Below are 19,388 nucleotides of genomic sequence, written 5' to 3'. Positions count from 1 at the left end.
GTGTGAACTACTTTACCTTGTCAATGGCCTTGGTGACTGTTTCAAAGAAGTTGACCAGGTTCAAGAGGCAGGATCTGCCCTTAACAAAGCCGAATTGGGTAGGATCCAGTGTCTGTAGGTCCTCAATGACTTTGTTAATGAGTTCCATAATAATCCTCTCCATAGCTTTGCAGACCAGGCTCATCAAGCTTATGGGGCGGTAGTTTCCAGGGTCCATAGAAGCACCTCCTTTGTGGAGTGGGACCACTGTTGCTGTACACCATTCTTTGGGTACATATCCTGTAGTAAGGCTGAGATTAAACAGCTGCCTTATGTGTGGGTTTAGCTCTTCTTGGAGTTCATGTAGCACGCAACCTGGGACACCGTCTGGTCCCATTGATGCTGTGTTTTTAGCTTTGGAGAGGGTGGCTCTCACCTGGGCATCTGAGATGTCAGGGAGGCAACACTCTGCTGGGATAGATATTTGTCCCTTTGGGGGGGGGAGAAAAATTTGCACTGAACCTGTCTGCTAGTATGTTGGCAATGTCTGTGGGTTCAGTGTATTTTTTGTCATTTTGGACTAACTCTGAGCATATCTGGGAGTTTCCACTCAGGTTTCTAACATAACTAAAGAAAGCCTTGTGATTATCTTTAGTGTCTTGTGCAATTTTTCTCTCAAAGTTGGCCTTGGATGATTTTATGAGTGATCGTAGTTTTTTGCTAGTACTGATCAGAGATGCCTTCCCTTTTATGGATTTTGCTCTATCATGTAATAGCTTCCTCCTTCTGTTGTATAGCTTATTAATGGCTGGGGTCCACCAGACAGGACGCCTGCCTTTGGGGGAATGGGTCTTGGTTTTATTTAGGATTGCATGATCCATGCATTCCTGTAGGTGTCCATAGAATGCATTTATAAAGGATTCAGCAGAGTGGGCTGTGGTTTCCACTGGCCCAGGGACCTTGAAGGATTCCACTTCAGTCTTAAGAAGTGTGAAGTCAGCTTTTGAGAAGTTCTTCACTGTGGTCTTCTGTGCTGGGGGTGGGGGCAGGATGTGGATTTCCAGGGAGATTAATTTATGGTCCGATCTTACCAACGAGGGGTATACTTCAGGTATGGAGCATTGTGTCCCCATGTTTGTGATGATCAGGTCTAATATGTTTTCCCCTCTTGTGGGAGAAGTGACTACTTGTTCCATAGCATTTGAGTTTATGAATTCTAGGAACCTTTGGGCTAGGGTATTGGGGCTTGAGTAATGTTCCCAGTCTATGTTTGGGTAGTTGAAGTCCCCCAATATGATGGTGTTTGGAGAGACCTTCATATTCTCCAGTGTCTTTAGGAAGGCCGAGTGGGGTTCCTGAGATTGAGAGGGTGGTCTGTAGTATGCTACAAACTGGAGGGCAGTTTTGCCCACTGTTAGTTGCACATGGATGGTCTCCGATGCTTCGTGCATTGCCACTAACCTGGAGGTGTGGGTATCCTTGATGAATATGGATGCTCCCCATCCTTTTGTGGTTTGGTCCAAGTTCTGGGACCGAAAAGCATGATATGAGGTATAACCTGATAGTGCTGGGGTGCTCTCTGGAGCCTTGAACCAGGTTTCTGTCACTGCACAAACATCAATGTTCTCCATACTGAGGAGGGCTTCGAGAGCGTGCATCTTGAGGTTTAGACTTCTGGAGTTGAGCAGCATTACCCTTAGTTTCTTTTTACTTGTGTTTTTTAGGGAGGTGGGTTTGTCTTTTGAGCCTTGCCTAAAAAAGGCACTATGGGGGTGGCAGGAGCCTTTGCCAATATCCGAAAGCCCAGGCGTGACAGGTGCAAGCCATCCCTTGCGAAGCAGCGTGGCTTGTCGAGCATGTCATCCCAAGCAGACAGACATTGGATCCCCTTAGAATGACAACAATACTTAAGCCAATTGTTAAAAACTGATCATTTTGTCTTTGTACATTGGCATCATTCTTGGTGAGGGTAAGATGCTGTTCAAGGTCAGGGTCATACTGGCCTGGGCAAGATAATCAGAGAGCTCCTCTAAGTCTCTTTTCATGTAGTCCAGGGAGGTACGTCTCAAGTCATTCACACCAGCATGGACAATGACTGAGTCATATTTGTACCTGCTCTGGAGTAACCTGAGTGCTTGTGTTATGTGGCAGATTCTAGCGCCTGACAGGCAGCTTACTGTGACCTTTTCCTTGTTCAGCCTGGTGAGCGGGACGTCAGTGTGACTGACTATAGAGTCACCTATTACAAGTGTGTCAGGTATGTTGTTTAGCCTTAAGGGCTGTGACTGTTTGGCACACTGACTTTGTGAATTATGTGCTGCATGTGTTTTGTTTGAGGTAGTGGTTACTTGGATGTCTGCTTTGGAGGTCTCTGTTGCTTTGGTAGATTTTTATTTAGAGCCTCCGAGTATGTTTTTGTATTTGGTCTGTAGTTGTGGTAGGTCTATGTGAGACTGGATTTGTGGTGTGTGTGGTTACCTTCTCCTCCTGACTGGTTTTGCCATTACTGAGTCGAGGGAGCTCAGCCTCCAGTTTGGCTATATGGTTGCATCTCTCACATATATTTGTATTTGTTGGGAGGAGGAGAGGGTTGTCTGTGTACATGAGGCAGTTGTAACATTGCCTCAAGATTTCCAGATTCACCAGCTGAATTGGAGAGGAAGCCAGCATCTGTCCCTTCGACATGCCAGAATAGTATAAGGAACTGCTATGTAACTGAATCAGAAAGGACCTATAGGGGATAGGGTACTCAAGGGGATTTTAGGAGGATGTAGTGCTTTTTTAGTTAAAAAGTGCTTACCTTATACAAAATGCTTATAGGAGCAAGTGCGGGGTTTTTAGATTGAGAATAGAATGTTTAGATTGAGAGTTAGAGCAGTTCTAAGGGAAAAAATGAAGAGCAGACGGGAATAGTTTAAACCTGATTAAGTGGCGCTGCCCGATGCTGCGCTATGCGCAAAATCACGCAAAAGCGTGCTAAAGCGGGCTTTATAGCAGGGGGTTAGAAAGAGCTAGGAAATGGCCCAAAACAGCCAATAAGCTACAAGTTACTGGGCTGGAACCACTCCTTTAAGGACAGATAGGCTGCTCAGAGCTCCCCACTCCCACTGGTGAACAAAGAAGCTTCCTCCTATCCAAACAAGGATATGGGCAACACGGCAACTATGACACAGCCCAGAGATCAGCAATCCCTGAAGACTGGACTACTCTAGTTCAGTAAAGGCGGGAAACAAGGATTTTTTTTGTTTTTTTTACAAAGTAGCAGAAAATAGATACAGTAATAACAGTAAATGCTTTAAATCGGCTAGCACACTTGAGTGTGTAGCCTACCAGTTAAATTAAGCAAAAACAAACTTTAAAGTGCAAAAAAGTTCAGGAAAACAAACAATAATGCAGTAAATCAACTTTGCAGAGCTTATTTAGTTGTAGAAACTTGCTTTTCAGTGAGAAAAAGCAGTCGGAAATAAGTAGCCAAAGAACAACTTATAAATCAATGGAAAGTCACTCTTCCTCTCGCTGCTGCTTGTAGAACTCTGCAGGACACCACGAGGAGCTGTGCTGAGTCAAATACAAGCGCAAAAGTGCACTAAAGCGGGCTTTATAGCAGGGGGTTAGAAAGAGCTAGGAAATGGCCCAAAACGGCCAATAAGCTACAAGTTACTGGGCTGAAACTACTCCTTTAAAGACAGATAGGCTGCTCAGAGCTCCCCACTCCCACTGGTGAACAAAGAAGCTTCCTCCTATCCAAACAAGGATATGGGCAACACAGGAACTATGACAAGCTTTTGTATTTTAGATTTGCTGGTGCACTGCCTCTGGTTTTCGTATTGCCTTCTGCATTGGGATTTTTTGCGTGTTTGTACTTCATGGTTTTGCTCACAATTTCATTGGGTTTTCTTACACCCTGTCCCTGAAGCTCGCACTACAGATAAACACCCTGCCCCCTGATTCTTGCAGTGCAGATGAACACTCTGTCCTTCATGCTCACAGTGCAGATAGTCACCCTACCCCTGATGCTCACAGTGTAGATGAACACCCTGCCCCTGATGCCTGCAGTGTAGATGAATACCCTGTCCCTGATGTTTGCAGTGCAGATGAGCACCCTGTCCCTCATGGTCACAGTGCAGATGGACACGCTGTCCCTGATGTTTGCAGTGCAGGTGAACACCCTGTCCCTCATGGTCACAATGCAGATAAGCACCCTGTCTCTCATGGTCACAGTGCAGATGAGCACCCAATCTGTCATAGTCGCAGTGCAGATAAGCACCCTGTCCCTCATGCTCGCACTGCAGATGATGATCAACCTGTCCTGATGCTTGCGGTGCAGTTGTACACAAGTCCCCAACCACAGACCCTGTATTTCTCAGTACTGAACCTGAACTACTGTGATTTGGCTTTTTGTGGATACCTTTCTTACAGTTTGCTCTTTTAAGATTGTCCCCCTCAGTCCTCCTTTGTTGCATTTATTTAATATCTTCCAGAGATGAATCCTGTTTTCTAGACCCTGTGTTAAGTTTGAAGCAAACATATTGTAATACACTGTTTCAACAGGGTCTATGGCACAGAAAGATAAAGCCTTGACTGACTCATGCAACCTAAGTTTGCTTAGAGACTCAAGCAGAGAAGAAGCCAGGCAGGGGAGAATGAGAGTGAGTAGCTGATGCTGGCTAGTTCCAAGGGGAAGGAAGATGGCTGAACTTGCTACAAAGTAGACAACTATTGGATGAAATGCATCATGCATACAGCAGCACCCAGGATCTGTTCTTGGTCCCTGCCATACCAGATACATGGTAGCCTACAAGGGACATGTGGGGAGCATGCACGTCCACTGGAAAAGGCACTGCATGCCCTCACATTTATAAATGCATGCATAGTCACCTAGGGGAGGGGTGAGGGCCATAAATAACAAAGTCTTAATGGCTGTCTGGATGATGAGTTTTCCACTACCAGTCTTCTCCCACTAGGGAAAGATAAGTCCAGTTCATTTGAGGAGGGTTGATGGTTAGCACCCAGTGGAAGTGAGAAGACCAAAGAAAATTAGGTCCCAGTGCTTAATCTTATTGTAACACAGCACTTACCTTTCTCTGCCAGTACTCCCCTAACTGCTACCCCCTTGCAACTGCCTACTATACATCTTTACACATATTTGACTATTTTGTTTCCTATACACACAGCCTTCAGCTTGTTTACCAACCTTCTGTATGGCATAAAATCAAAAATATGGATGAGATCTTGGTGTATGATAACAACTGCTTGCCCCCCCCCCCCTTTGTATTCCAGGAATCGCTGGTCTGGAGTTTGGGAAACATTACTCCAATGCTAGTCTGAAGAATAAGATGAGAAAGGGACAGCATGAATAAGAACATTTTGAGAATGATACAGAAGTAGGCACACCTGTCTACTTGCATAACATATGCATCATATGCAACATCTGAGTTTCCTTCAGGTGGTAATAGGTTTTCATACCATGTTTGCACAACTCTGTTTACGCAGTGCATTAATTGCTTCTATTTCTTTCTTTAGTTCTTCCTGTAGTGATGTGAGACTGAATATAGCATTTTGAATATCTCCTCCAAGACTACAGTATCAGCAAAAAAGTGAAAAAGTATTTATTCAGTTTCTGCTAATTACTTTTTTGACTGGCTGTGACCTGAGCCTGAGAATATATATATATATATATATATATATATATATATATATATATATATATATATATATATATATATATATATATATAATTTATTTATTTTCTTATTTTAACAACTGCACAGAATTAGGGTCAGCCTGAATACGTGCTAAATTTTTATATGTAATTAAACAACTATTTTTGCACAATTCTTGTAAGTAAATCTGCTTAAAGTTGTTTGTTTCATTTCTTAGTAGTTGCCCCCCCCCAAATCATCATCATGATCACTGGTGAAGCCCCATGCTCAAAGAATCATTAACTTCAAAATCATAACATTATAATTCTGTTATACAGACTACAAATGTCTTATCCCTATGGTTAACTATTGAGGATATTTACAATAAGCATATGGTCAGAGTTTACATAATTTATCAGCGCCTGTAGTTTCATCTCTCACACTATGACTGTTACCATGTGACATCACATGTACTTTGCCACAGAAGTACATGACATCACAAGCACTTCAATTACATCAACTAGATAAAACATAACAGGAATTTTGCAGTTTTCAAGCTTCAGTGAACAGTAAGACTAAAGAAACCGAGAACTGTATAAGTGTGAATAGAAATATTCACTTTCTTAAATTCTAATATAACACTCAACAATGACAAACACTTTTTGAAGATATAGTTACACAAAACAATATACAAGAACTGTAAATGAATCTGTTTTAACAGAAGAAATATTTACTTACAGCTATTGCCTCAATTCGCTCTTTGTATCGCTTGGCCTCTTCCATTTTGAACCTGAAAGAGAAAACTGCCAGTTAAACTGTGAGTGTGGATTTGCCCTACTTATAAAAGGATTCTAATCAGCACACACACTTACAAATGGGGAAGCTGCTGCTTGTCATAATGCCTTGCAAGGCCTGAAGTTAAGGCAGGGGGTCGTGGATAGGAACCAGCATGAGGCCAGCTATTGTCATCATTGTGTCCAGATATCCTGCACCTGCTCAGTATGAGCATGTTAGGAGGGGAGGGGAAAGGAAGGACAAAGGGGGAGAGAAAAGAGGGGGCACACGGAAGCAGGGATGAGAGATGGGACAGCAGATACACAGCATGAAGGAGGAATATTGTACAAACTACTCAACCTTTTTACATTGCTTAAGCAACTGGATTGCAGAGCTCTAAGGCCTGTCTCAGCTTTAACCTGTTGCAGTATTTGTAGTACGCAAAGAGAAATCAAGCACTTTACAACAGTGCAGTGATATACAAGAAGAAATAGCACCTTAGGAATAACTAATGCAAAAGGAGGACTTTTTCTATAGTTAATGTCATATCTTTAGTGTCATTGTATATATAGTTATATGCACATTACATCACCAGTTTTAAGAAATATTTCCTGTCACATCACCATCATTCACCTGATTAAAATTCACATAACTTAAGACCACGTGGAAGGGGGATAGCTGATGAAAGTATGAGTTCATAAGCACACACCACTCAAAACAAACCGTTCAGATAGACCTTCGCTGTATAGGGAACCGCTTTCACCCACAAGGTGCAGCAAATTCACAACCATTGCTACGAAGGGTTCTGTGTGATTTCTGTTTCAGACGTTTCCTTTTGCTGAAACAGCCTACTCATTGGTGTTGATATCAGTGGTGCCACAGACCCAAAACTGTCAAGCTTAGAATCTTTCTTTTAAATAGCTTCAGAAATGTATAAGTTTATACTAGGCTAACAACCACCAGGTCTTTGCAAGCCTAGACATGCAACCCAACCCAGTCTTGTTCCCTAGTTCCTTGAATGCCTATGGAATATGTATGTAAGGAGGTAGTTAAGGGTTATATGGGGGTGTATGTTAGTTAGGAATTAATTTACTTACTGTTGACCTTTGTCCATCAGGGACATGGGGACAGACTGGGGGTGAGTTTGTGATTTCCCACCCAGTGATCAAGGTTTTATTTGAATAGGGATGAACTCAGTTCACTTAGGTGGGGAGCTTATTCCATAGCACAGGGATCCTTTGAGATGCATATCAGTCTCTCCAGAATGTTCTATTTATGTCCCAGGCAAAGTTCAGGTCCTTGGCTCTCATGTTTCTGGTGCTGTTTGTTTTACAGATGTGCAAGAACTCCATCAGAGCTTGACCCGAGGTTGCCTTATTTGCCAGGCACAGATTGCCACTCATTTGCCTATAGGAGACTGAGTAGAGAGACAGGGCCTTAAGGTAACCTGTAAAAATGCAGTAAAATTATAGGATGGGCTTGTAGAAGCCTTAGAGCCAATAGTCTACTAACCTCCTATGATCCTATGACCAATCAGTCAGAACACATAGGCACAGCACAGAAATCCTTGAAAAAAATACTGCAGACTATAAAAATGCCTTACATTAGTAATTTTAACATCAGATAAATAACAAACAGAACACACAAAACTGATTCAAATGCTAAGATAAGTGCAGTATTTTAAAAATAGTTTAAGTGTACTTTCCTTGGTTGCAAAATGTAGTCCAAAGGCTTTGTTTTTAAGCTTTAAACCTTCTAGAAGTTCCAAGACTAAGATGTCTGCCTGTTTATGTAACGAAAAATATTGGGGGAGGGGGGTAATTACCACAAATTCCAGGTGCAACTCACACAAATGGTCAAAGCTGACTTTGTGTTTAGTTTAAAACATGACTACAGCACAGAATTAGATGAACAATGTAAATATCCACTTAATTAAGAGCTCAGAAAAATAACACTAGAAACTGTCTGAAAAGTGAGTAAAACACAGAATTAGATTAACAATGCTGATAATATACTAAGAGCTCAGTGAAATAACAATGGATACAGTAAAACCCAAATCAATGTATACCTGTAGTTTCAGACTCAGAAGAGGGATAGCAAAAATGCAATAAGAGACCAGTAGGAACACAGAGGAACATCACAGAAACCAACTGATTATACATGCCTTTGAATGTTTCTAAATTGGTGAAGAAAGGACCTCATCATGATGCAATGTCTGCATTAAATAATGGATGGCTACCAACGACCTCATCATGATGCAATGTCTGCATTAAATAATGGATGGCTACCAACGACCTCATCATGATGCAATGTCTGTATTAAATAATGGAGGGTCATCAACAACCTCATCATGGTGCAATGTCTGCATTAAATAATGGAGGGCCACCAACGACCTCATCATGGGTCAATGTCTGCATTAAATAATGGAGGGCCACCAATGACCTCATCATGGGTCAATGTCTGCATTAAATAATGGAGGGCCACCAACGACCTCATCATGGTGCAATGTCTGCATTAAATAATGGAGGGCCATCAAGGACTGCAACATGGGGCAATGTCTGTATTAAATAATGAAGGGCCACCAAGGACTGCATTATGGGGCAATGTCTGTATTAAATAATGGAGGGCCACCAAGGTCCTCATCATGATGCAATGTCTGTATTAAATAATGGAGGGCCACCAAGGTCCTCATCATGATGCAATGTCTGTATTAAATAATAGAGGGCTACCAACGACCTCATCATGGGTCAATGTCTGCATTAAATAATGGAGGGCCACCAACGACCTCATCATGGTGCAATGTCTGTATTAAATAATGGAGGGCCATCAAGGACTGCATTATGGGGCAATGTCTGTATTAAATAATGGAGGGCTACCAACGACCTCATCATGGGTCAATGTCTGCATTAAATAATGGAGGGCTACCAATGACCTCATCATGGGGCAATGTCTGTATTAAATAATGGAAGGCCATCAACAACCTCATCATGGGTCAATGTCTGTATTAAATAATGGAGGGCTACCAATGACCTCATCATGGGTCAATGTCTGTATTAAATAATGGACGGCTACCAATGACCTCATCATCGGTCAATGTCTGCATTAAATAATGGAGGGCTACCAACGACCTCATCATGGGTCAATGTCTGCATTAAATAATGGAGGGCCATCAAGGACTGCATTATGGGGCAATGTCTGTATTAAATAATGAAGGGCCACCAAGGACTGCATTATGGGGCAATGTCTGTATTAAATAATGGAGGGCCACCAACGACCTCATCATGATGCAATGTCTGCGTTAAATAATGGAGGGCTACCAACGACCTCATCATGGGTCAATGTCTGTATTAAATAATGGAGGGCTACCAACGACCTCATCATGGGTCAATGTCTGCATTAAATAATGGAGGGCCACCAAGAACCTCATCATGGTGCAATGTCTGTATTAAATAATGGAGGGCTACCAACGACCTCATCATGGGTCAATGTCTGCATTAAATAATGGAGGGCCACCAAGAACCTCATCATGGTGCAATGTCTGTAATAAATAATGGAGGGCTACCAATGACCTCATCATGGGTCAATGTCTGCATTAAATAATGGAGGGCTACCAACGACCTCATCATGGGACAATGTCTGTATTAAATAATGGAGGGCTACCAACGACCTCATCATGGGTCAATGTCTGCATTAAATAATGGAGGGCCACCAACGACCTCATCATGGGTCAATGTCTGTATTAAATAATGGAGGGCTACCAACGACCTCATCATGGGGCAATGTCTGTATTAAATAATGGAGGGCTACCAACGACCTCATCATGGGGCAATGTCTGTATTAAATAATGGAGGGTTACCAATGACCTCATCATGGGTCAATGTCTGTATTAAATAATGGAGGGCCACCAAGAACCTCATCATGATGCAATGTCTGCATTAAATAATGGAGGGCCACCAACGACCTCATCATGATGCAATGTCTGTATTAAATAATGGAGGGCCACCAAGAACCTCATCATGATGCAATGTCTGTATTAAATAATGGAGGGCCACCAACAACCTCATCATGATGCAATATCTGTATTAAATAATGGAGGGCCACCAAGAACCTCATCATGATGCAATGTCTGCATTAAATAATGGAGAGCCACCAAGAACCTCATCATGATGCAATGTCTGTATTAAATAATGGAGGGCGATCAAGGACCTCATCATGATGCAATGTCTGTATTAAATAATGGAGGGCCACCAAGAACCTCATCATGATGCAATGTCTGCATTAAATAATGGAGGGCCACCAACGACCTCATCATGATGCAATGTCTGTATTAAATAATGGAGGGCCACCAAGAACCTCATCATGATGCAATGTCTGCATTAAATAATGGAAGGCCATCAAGGACCTCATCATGATGCAATGTCTGTATTAAATAATGGAGGGCCACCAAGAACCTCATCATGGTGCAATGTCTGCATTAAATAATGGAGGGCAATCAAGGAACTCATCATGATGCAATGTCCATATTAAATAATGGAGGGCCATCAAGGACCTCATCATGATGCAATGTCTGCATTAAATAATGGAGGGCCATCAAGGACCTCATCATGATGCAATGTCTGCATTAAATAATGGAGGGCCACCAAGAACCTCATCATGATGCAATGTCTGTATTAAATAATGGAGGGCCGCCAAGAACCTCATCATGATGCAATGTCTGCATTAAATAATGGAGGGCCACCAACAACCTCATCATGATGCAATGTCTGTATTAAATAATGGAGAGCCACCAAGAACCTCATCAGGATGCAATGTCTGCATTAAATAATGGAGGGCCATCATGGACCTCATCATGATGCAATGTCTGCATTAAATAATGGAGGGCCATCAAGGACCTCATCATGATGCAATGTCTGTATTAAATAATGGAGGGCCACCAAGAACCTCATCATGGTGCAATGTCTGCATTAAATAATGGAGGGCCATCAAGGAACTCATCATGATGACATGTCCATATTAAATAATGGAGGGCCATCAAGGACCTCATCATGATGCAATGTCTGCATTAAATAATGGAGGGCCATCAAGGACCTCATCATGATGCAATGTCTGTATTAAATAATGGAGGGCCACCGAGAACCTCATCATGGTGCAATGTCTGCATTAAATAATGGAGGGCCATCAAGGACCTCATCATGATGCAATGTCTGCATTAAATAATGGAGGGCCATCAGGGATCTCTTCATGATGCAATGTCTGTATTAAATAATGGAGGGCCATCAAGGACCTCATTATGATGCAATGTCGATATTAAATAATGAAGGGCCATCAAGGAACTCATCATGATGCAATGCCTGTATTAATTAATGGAGGGCCATCAAAGACCACATCATGATGCAATGTCTGTTTTAAATAATGGAGGACCATCTAAGTTCTCATTATATTGCAATGTCTATTTTAAATAAGGAACAGCCATCAAGAAACTAATGATGATGCAATGTCCGTATTAAATAATGGAAGGCCATCAAGGAACTCATCAAGATGCAATGTCCACATTAAATAATGGATGGCCATCAAGGAACTCATCATGATGCAATATCTGTATTAAATAATGGGCAGCCATCAAGAAGCTCATCATGATGCAATGTCCGTATTAAAAAATGGATGGCCATCAAGGACCTCATTATGATGCAATGTCTGTATTAAATAGTGGAGGGCCATCAAGGTCCTCATCATGATGCAATATCTGCATTAAATAATGGAGGGCCACCAAGAACCTCATCATGATGCAATGTCTGCATTAAATAATGGAGGGCTACCAATGACCTCATCATGGGTCAATGTCTGCATTAAATAATGGAGGGCCACCAAGAACCTCATCATGGTGCAATGTCTGTATTAAATAATGGAAGGCTACCAACGACCTCATCATGGGTCAATGTCTGCATTAAATAATGGAGGGCCACCAAGAACCTTATCATGGGTCAATGTCTGCATTAAATAATGGAGGGCTACCAACGACCTCATCATGGTGCAATGTCTGCATTAAATAATGGAGGGCTACCAACGACCTCATCATGGGTCAATGTCTGTATTAAATAATGGAGGGCTACCAACGACCTCATCATGGGTCAATGTCTGCATTAAATAATGGAGGGCTACCAATGACCTCATCATGGGTCAATGTCTGTATTAAATAATGGAGGGCTACCAATGACCTCATCATGGGTCAATGTCTGTATTAAATAATGGAGGGCTACCAACAACCTCATCATGGGCCAATGTCTGTATTAAATAATGGAGGGCTACCAATGACCTCATCATGGGTCAATGTCTGTATTAAATAATGGAGGGCCACCAAGAACCTCATCATGATGCAATGTCTGCATTAAATAATGGAGGGCCACCAACGACCTCATCATGATGCAATGTCTGTATTAAATAATGGAGGGCCACCAAGAACCTCATCATGATGCAATGTCTGTATTAAATAATGGAGGGCCACCAACGACCTCATCATGATGCAATGTCTGTATTAAATAATGGAGGGCCACCAAGAACCTCATCATGATGCAATGTCTGCATTAAATAATGGAGGGCCACCAAGAACCTCATCATGATGCAATGTCTGCATTAAATAATGGAGGGCCACCAATGACCTCATCATGATGCAATGTCTGTATTAAATAATGGAGGGCCACCAAGAACCTCATCATGATGCAATGTCTGCATTAAATAATGGAGGGCCATCAAGGACCTCATCATGATGCAATGTCTGTATTAAATAATGGAGGGCCACCAAGAACCTCATCATGGTGCAATGTCTGCATTAAATAATGTAGGGCCATCAAGGACCTCATCATGATGCAATGTCTGTATTAAATAATGGAGGGCCACCAAGAACCTCATCATGATGCAATGTCTGCATTAAATAATGGAGGGCCACCAACGACCTCATCATGATGCAATGTCTATATTAAATAATGGAGGGCCACCAAGAACCTCATCATGATGCAATGTCTGCATTAAATAATGGAGGGCCATCAAGGACCTCATCATGATGCAATGTCTGTATTAAATAATGGAGGGCCACCAAGAACCTCATCATGATGCAATGTCTGCATTAAATAATGGAGGGCCATCAAGGACCTCATCATGATGCAATGTCTGTATTAAATAATGGAGGGCTACCAAGAACCTCATCATGGTGCAATGTCTGTATTAAATAATGGAGGGCCACCAAGAACCTCATCATGATGCAATGTCTGCATTAAATAATGGAGGGCCACCAACGACCTCATCATGATGCAATGTCTATATTAAATAATGGAGGGCCACCAAGAACCTCATCATGATGCAATGTCTGCATTAAATAATGGAGGGCCATCAAGGACCTCATCATGATGCAATGTCTGTATTAAATAATGGAGGGCCACCAAGAACCTCATCATGATGCAATGTCTGCATTAAATAATGGAGGGCCACCAAGAACCTCTTCATGATGCAATGTCTGTATTAAATAATGGAGGGCCATCAAGGACCTCATCATGATGCAATGTCTGTATTAAATAATGGAGGGCCACCAAGAACCTCATCATGATGCAATGTCTGCATTAAATAATGGAGGGCCACCAACGACCTCATCATGATGCAATGTCTGTATTAAATAATGGAGGGCCACCAAGAACCTCATCATGATGCAATGTCTGCATTAAATAATGGAGGGCCATCAAGGACCTCATCATGATGCAATGTCTGTATTAAATAATGGAGGGCCACCAAGAACCTCATCATGGTGCAATGTCTGCATTAAATAATGGAGGGCCATCAAGGACCTCATCATGATGCAATGTCTGCATTAAATAATGGAGGGCCACCAAGAACCTCATCATTATGCAATGTCTGTATTAAATAATGGAGGGCCGCCAGGAACCTCATCATGATGCAATGTCTGCATTAAATAATGGAGGGCCATCAAGGACCTCATCATGATGCAATGTCTGCATTAAATAATGGAGGGCCATCAAGGACCTCATCATGATGCAATGTCTGTATTAAATAATGGAGGGCCACCAAGAACCTCATCATGGTGCAATGTCTGCATTAAATAATGGAGGGCCATCAAGGGACTCATCATGATGAAATGTCCATATTAAATAATGGATGGCCATCAAGGAACTCATCATGATGCAATGTCTGTATTAAATAATGGACAGCCATCAAGGACCTCATCATGATGCAATGTCTGCATTAAATAATGGACGGCTATCAAGGACCTCATCATGATGCAATGTCCGTATTAAAAAATGGATGGCCATCAAGGACCTCATTATGATGCAATGTCTGTATTAAATAATGGGCAGCCATCAAGAAGCTCATCATGATGCAATGTCCGTATTAAAAAATGGATGGCCATCAAGGACCTCATTATGATGCAATGTCTGTATTAAATAATGGAGGGCCACCAAGAACCTCATCATGATGCAATGTCTGTATTAAATAATGGACAGGCATCAAGGACCTCATCATGATGCAATGTCTGTATTAAATAATGGATGGTCATCAAGGACCACATCATGATGCAATGTCTGTATTAAATAATAGAGGGCCACCAAGGTCCTCATCATGATGCAATGTCTGTATTAAACAATTGACAGCCATCAAGGACCTCATCATGATGCAATGTCTGCATTAAATAATGGACGGCTATCAAGGACCTCGTCATGATGCAATGTCTGTATTAAATAATGGAGGGCCATCAAGGTCCTCATCATGATGCAATGTCTGCATTGAATAATTGATGGCCATCAAGGACCTCATCATGATGCAATGTCCATATTAAATAATGAAGGGCCATCAAGGACCTCATCACGATGCAATGTCCGTATTAAATAATGGAAGGCCATCAAGGACCGCATCATGATGCCATGTCCATCTTAAATAATGGAGGGCCATCAAGGTTGTCATCATGATGCAATGTCTTTATTAAATAATTGACGGCCATCAAGGAACTCATTATGATGCAATGTCGATATTAAATAATGGATGGCCATCAAGGTCCTCATCATGATGCAATGTCTGTATTAAATAATGGACGGCCATCAAGGACCTCATTATGATGCAATGTCCATATTAAATAATGGAGGGCCATGAACAACCAGTTCATGATGCATTACCTGCCACTACATTATGTGTTAATTCCCAAGGATCTCATCATATTTCACTGCCAGTTCTACATGATGCAATTCACCCGGAAGCCTCATGACATCACACTGCTTGCACTACATCATGTAATGCTGCCAACAGCATCATCAAATCATACTGCTTATACCACATGATATAGATTCACTATGGACTTCTTCAGGTCACACTGCCTGTGCTACTGTATATGGATACACTAAGGGCCTCATGGTATCACGTTGCTTACACTATATATAGATCTACCAAGGACCTTATTATGTCGCATTACCTGCACTGCATCATACAGATTCACAGAGGACCTTATAACATCACACTGCTTATACTAAATGAAGGAAAACCAGCAAGGACTTCATGACATCACACTGCTTGCACTAGATTATATAGATGTACCAAGGACATCATGAAATAACACTGCGCACACTACATGAAGTAGAACCACCGAAGACCTCATGACATTGCACTCCTTCTACTATATGATGTAGAACTATCAAGGACCTTGTACATCACACTGCCTGCACTGCATTACATAGATTCACCAAGGACCTTACAACATCACACTGCTTATTCTAAATGATGGAAAAGCAGCAAGAACATCATCACATCACACTCCATACACTAGATGATCTAGAACTAGCAAGAACTTCATGACATCACATTGCTTATTCTAAATGATGGAGAAGCAGCAAGAACATCATCACATCACACTCCATACACTATATGATCTAGAACTAGCAAGGACTTCATGACATCACACTGCTTATTCTAAATGATGGAGAAGCAGCAAGAACATCATCACATCACACTCCATACACTATATGATCTAGAACTAGCAAGGACTTCATGACATCACACTGCTTATTCTAAATGATGGAGAAGCAGCAAGAACATCATCACATCACACTCCATACACTATATGATCTAGAACTAGCAAGGACTTCATGACATCACACTGCTTATTCTAAATGATGGAGAAGCAGCAAGAACATCATCACATCACACTCCATACACTAGAACTAGCAAAGACTTCATGACATCACACTGCTTACCCTACGTGATATTGAAGCAGCAAGGACCTAATGACATCACACTGCTTACAATGCATGATATTATAGGATCATAGGAAGTTACTATGCTAATGGCCCTAGGGCCCTTACAAGCCTAGCCAATTTGTACCCTTATTTCCACGATCAGCACCTATTGTCCCTGTTCAAGAGGGACACAGGTAACGCGGGTGAGTTTACAGTTAACCAACCAATCATCCAGATGCATTTAAGGAGGCCCAATGAGGTGCTCTGTTTGACATGAAGTGGGTATCTGTTCCAAAGGTGTGGTAACCTCTGGGAGACAAATCTGTCCCTCCAGCAGGTTCTATTAATGTCACATACCCAGTTAATGTCTTTAGAGTGAGTAACCCATGTACCATTTGACTTACGGAGATGTAACATTTCCAATAAAGCAGGGTCAGAGATTGCCTTGTATGCAAGGCAAAGATCGCCTCTGAGTAGTCTGTATGAAACAGCATAAAGTGACAGTGATTTCAGATGATCCACATAGGACAGATTCTGAAGTCCTCGAATTTTCCTTGTGAGGAACCTTTGTGGTCTCTCCAATTGCTACAGGTGCTTAGAAAGTTACATACCTAAAGGGGCATTATACTAAATTATTGGCCTGATGAAGGAAGAGTACAGGAAGGTTATAACTTCTTTTTTGCTGGAGGCAATGCCCTTACTCATGAGATGAGCATTACAGAATGCCCTGCTTACCACTGTGGAGACATGGTAGTCAAAGGTACGGTTGCTGTCAACCTCTGTGCCCATGTCCCTCACCACTGACTGCGTAATTAAGGAGTTGCTATTGATGTGGCAGTTAGCAAGAAGATTGTTCTTACCAAAAGAGATGATAATACGTTTTATGCATTGAGTTTAAGGCCATGAATGTGGCACCAATCATTTGTTTGTGTAAGACCCTGTTGTAGGATGTTGACATCATTTGGAGATTCTATGACCACTCCCAGTTTGCAGTCATCAGCAAACTTTGACAGCCACAGACCTTTAGTTTTTGCTTGTACTTTGGAGAAATAGATTCTAAACAGTAGAGGTCCTAGGATTACAGTTCTGCTGTTGCAGGTGGATTCCCCTGTTTTGACTATATGGGTTCTATCAGTGAGCCACGTAATGACTCATCTAAAGATATAAAGGTTGATACCTAGCTGGGTGAGTTTGTCAATGATGCCTGCATGAAGGATAGTGTCAAATGACCTGGATAAATCTAGGTAGATTTACCCTCATCCAGGGCCTTGGTGACTATCTCGAAGAAGTCCACCAGGTTTAACAGGCATGATCTCCCTTTGACAAATCCAAACTGGGTAGGGTTAAGTGTTTGGAGATTACCTATATCTTGGTTGATAAGGTCCACGATTATTTGCTCCATGGCCTTGCAGATAAGGCTAGTCAGGCTATTAGGACTATTGTTCCCGGGGGCCAGTGGAAGCACCACCTTTGTGCAAAGGAAATAACAGTGGTTGTTTTCCATTCAGCTGGGATGAAGTTGGTGCTTAGACTATGATTGAAAAGAGTACCCAATGGTGTTGCTAATTCTTGTTGGAGCCTGTGTAGGATGCAGCCTGGGATGTTATCAGGTCCCATAGATGCTGTGTTTTTGGCCTTAGAGAGGTTGCTTAAGATCTGCTCAGATATACAAGGTAGGGGAAAGGTAGTAGGGATGTCATGGGGTACGTGTGGTGAGGACAGGGAAGTGAAATTTTCAAAAAACCTGTCAGCCAACAGGTTAGCTATGTCCACTGGCTCAGTATATGTGGTATCATTAACTACCAGTTCGGCACAGATCTGGGCCTTTCCTTTTAGATTATGTATGTAACTAAAGAATGCTTTATAGTTGTCTTTAGTTGAGGAAGATAATTTGGATTTATAGTTTGCTTTGAAGGACTTCACAAGAAGTCTTATTCGCTTGTTTAAGATGAGGACGGAGTGTTTCCAGTTTAGAGCTTGCTCCCTCTTACTCTTAGACGGCAATTTCTTCCTCTTATTGTAAAGCCTGTTAAGGACGGTTGTCCACCAGGCAGGTTTGCTCTTCCTTGAAGAGCTGTACATCAACCAAGGGCCTCATCACATCACATTGTGCTCCCTGCATTACATAATAGAGACTCCAAAACCTTATGGCATTGCACTGTTTTCACTATATGACAGAGGCCCACCAAGGACTTGAAGACATCACCCTGCTTACACTACATGATAGACAGCCACTAAGAACATCATGAAATCACACTACTTCCACCAGATTATATAGATTAACCAAGGACCTTACAGCATAACAGTGCTTTTGCTTTACTGTACTGACTCACCAGGGAGGGACCTTATGACATCACACTGCTTTCACTGTACTATACTGACTCACCAAGGACCTGATGACATCACATTGCTTACACTACATTATACTGACTCACCAGCGATCTCGTCATATCCCGCACTAGCTGTGCTACTTGATGTAGATTCATCAAGGTCCTCATTAGATAGCATTGGCTGGTTGTGGAATGAATACATTATTTCAGGACACAATGTCATTGTGTTAGTTTCTGTTACATGCACTGGCTGGTTCTACCGATCGATACTTAGATGGAATAGTGGGGTACAAGCAGGTCATTCTCCTCTCTATGTAATGTACACTGCTGGTTATCGCTGCGGTCTCCTCATCCTTCCACAAAGTTGTATAACACCGTGCTGACAGTTGAGAGCTGCTCCCTCCCAGCACCTGACCTGTAGAATACGTGCATAGTAC

General features: G+C 42.0%; 1 protein-coding gene across 1 annotated transcript in view; it reads right to left on the bottom strand.

Annotated features, from left to right (window-relative positions):
• The window catches only part of LOC122790032 (myosin-10-like), a 1,094,188-nt gene that overhangs the window by 569,794 nt on the left and 505,006 nt on the right, over positions 1-19,388 (bottom strand). The window contains exon 2 of the mRNA XM_044057583.1: positions 6,360-6,411. Coding sequence (XP_043913518.1) covers positions 6,360-6,404 — 45 coding nt within the window. The 5' untranslated portion in view covers positions 6,405-6,411. The remainder of the gene's footprint in view (positions 1-6,359; positions 6,412-19,388) is intronic.

Source organism: Protopterus annectens, chromosome 15.part0, assembly GCF_019279795.1.
Source record: "Protopterus annectens isolate FY-2018-M chromosome 15.part0, PAN1.0, whole genome shotgun sequence".
Taxonomy (NCBI): Eukaryota; Metazoa; Chordata; order Ceratodontiformes; family Protopteridae; genus Protopterus; species Protopterus annectens.
This window is presented reverse-complemented; position numbering and strand designations above follow the sequence as displayed.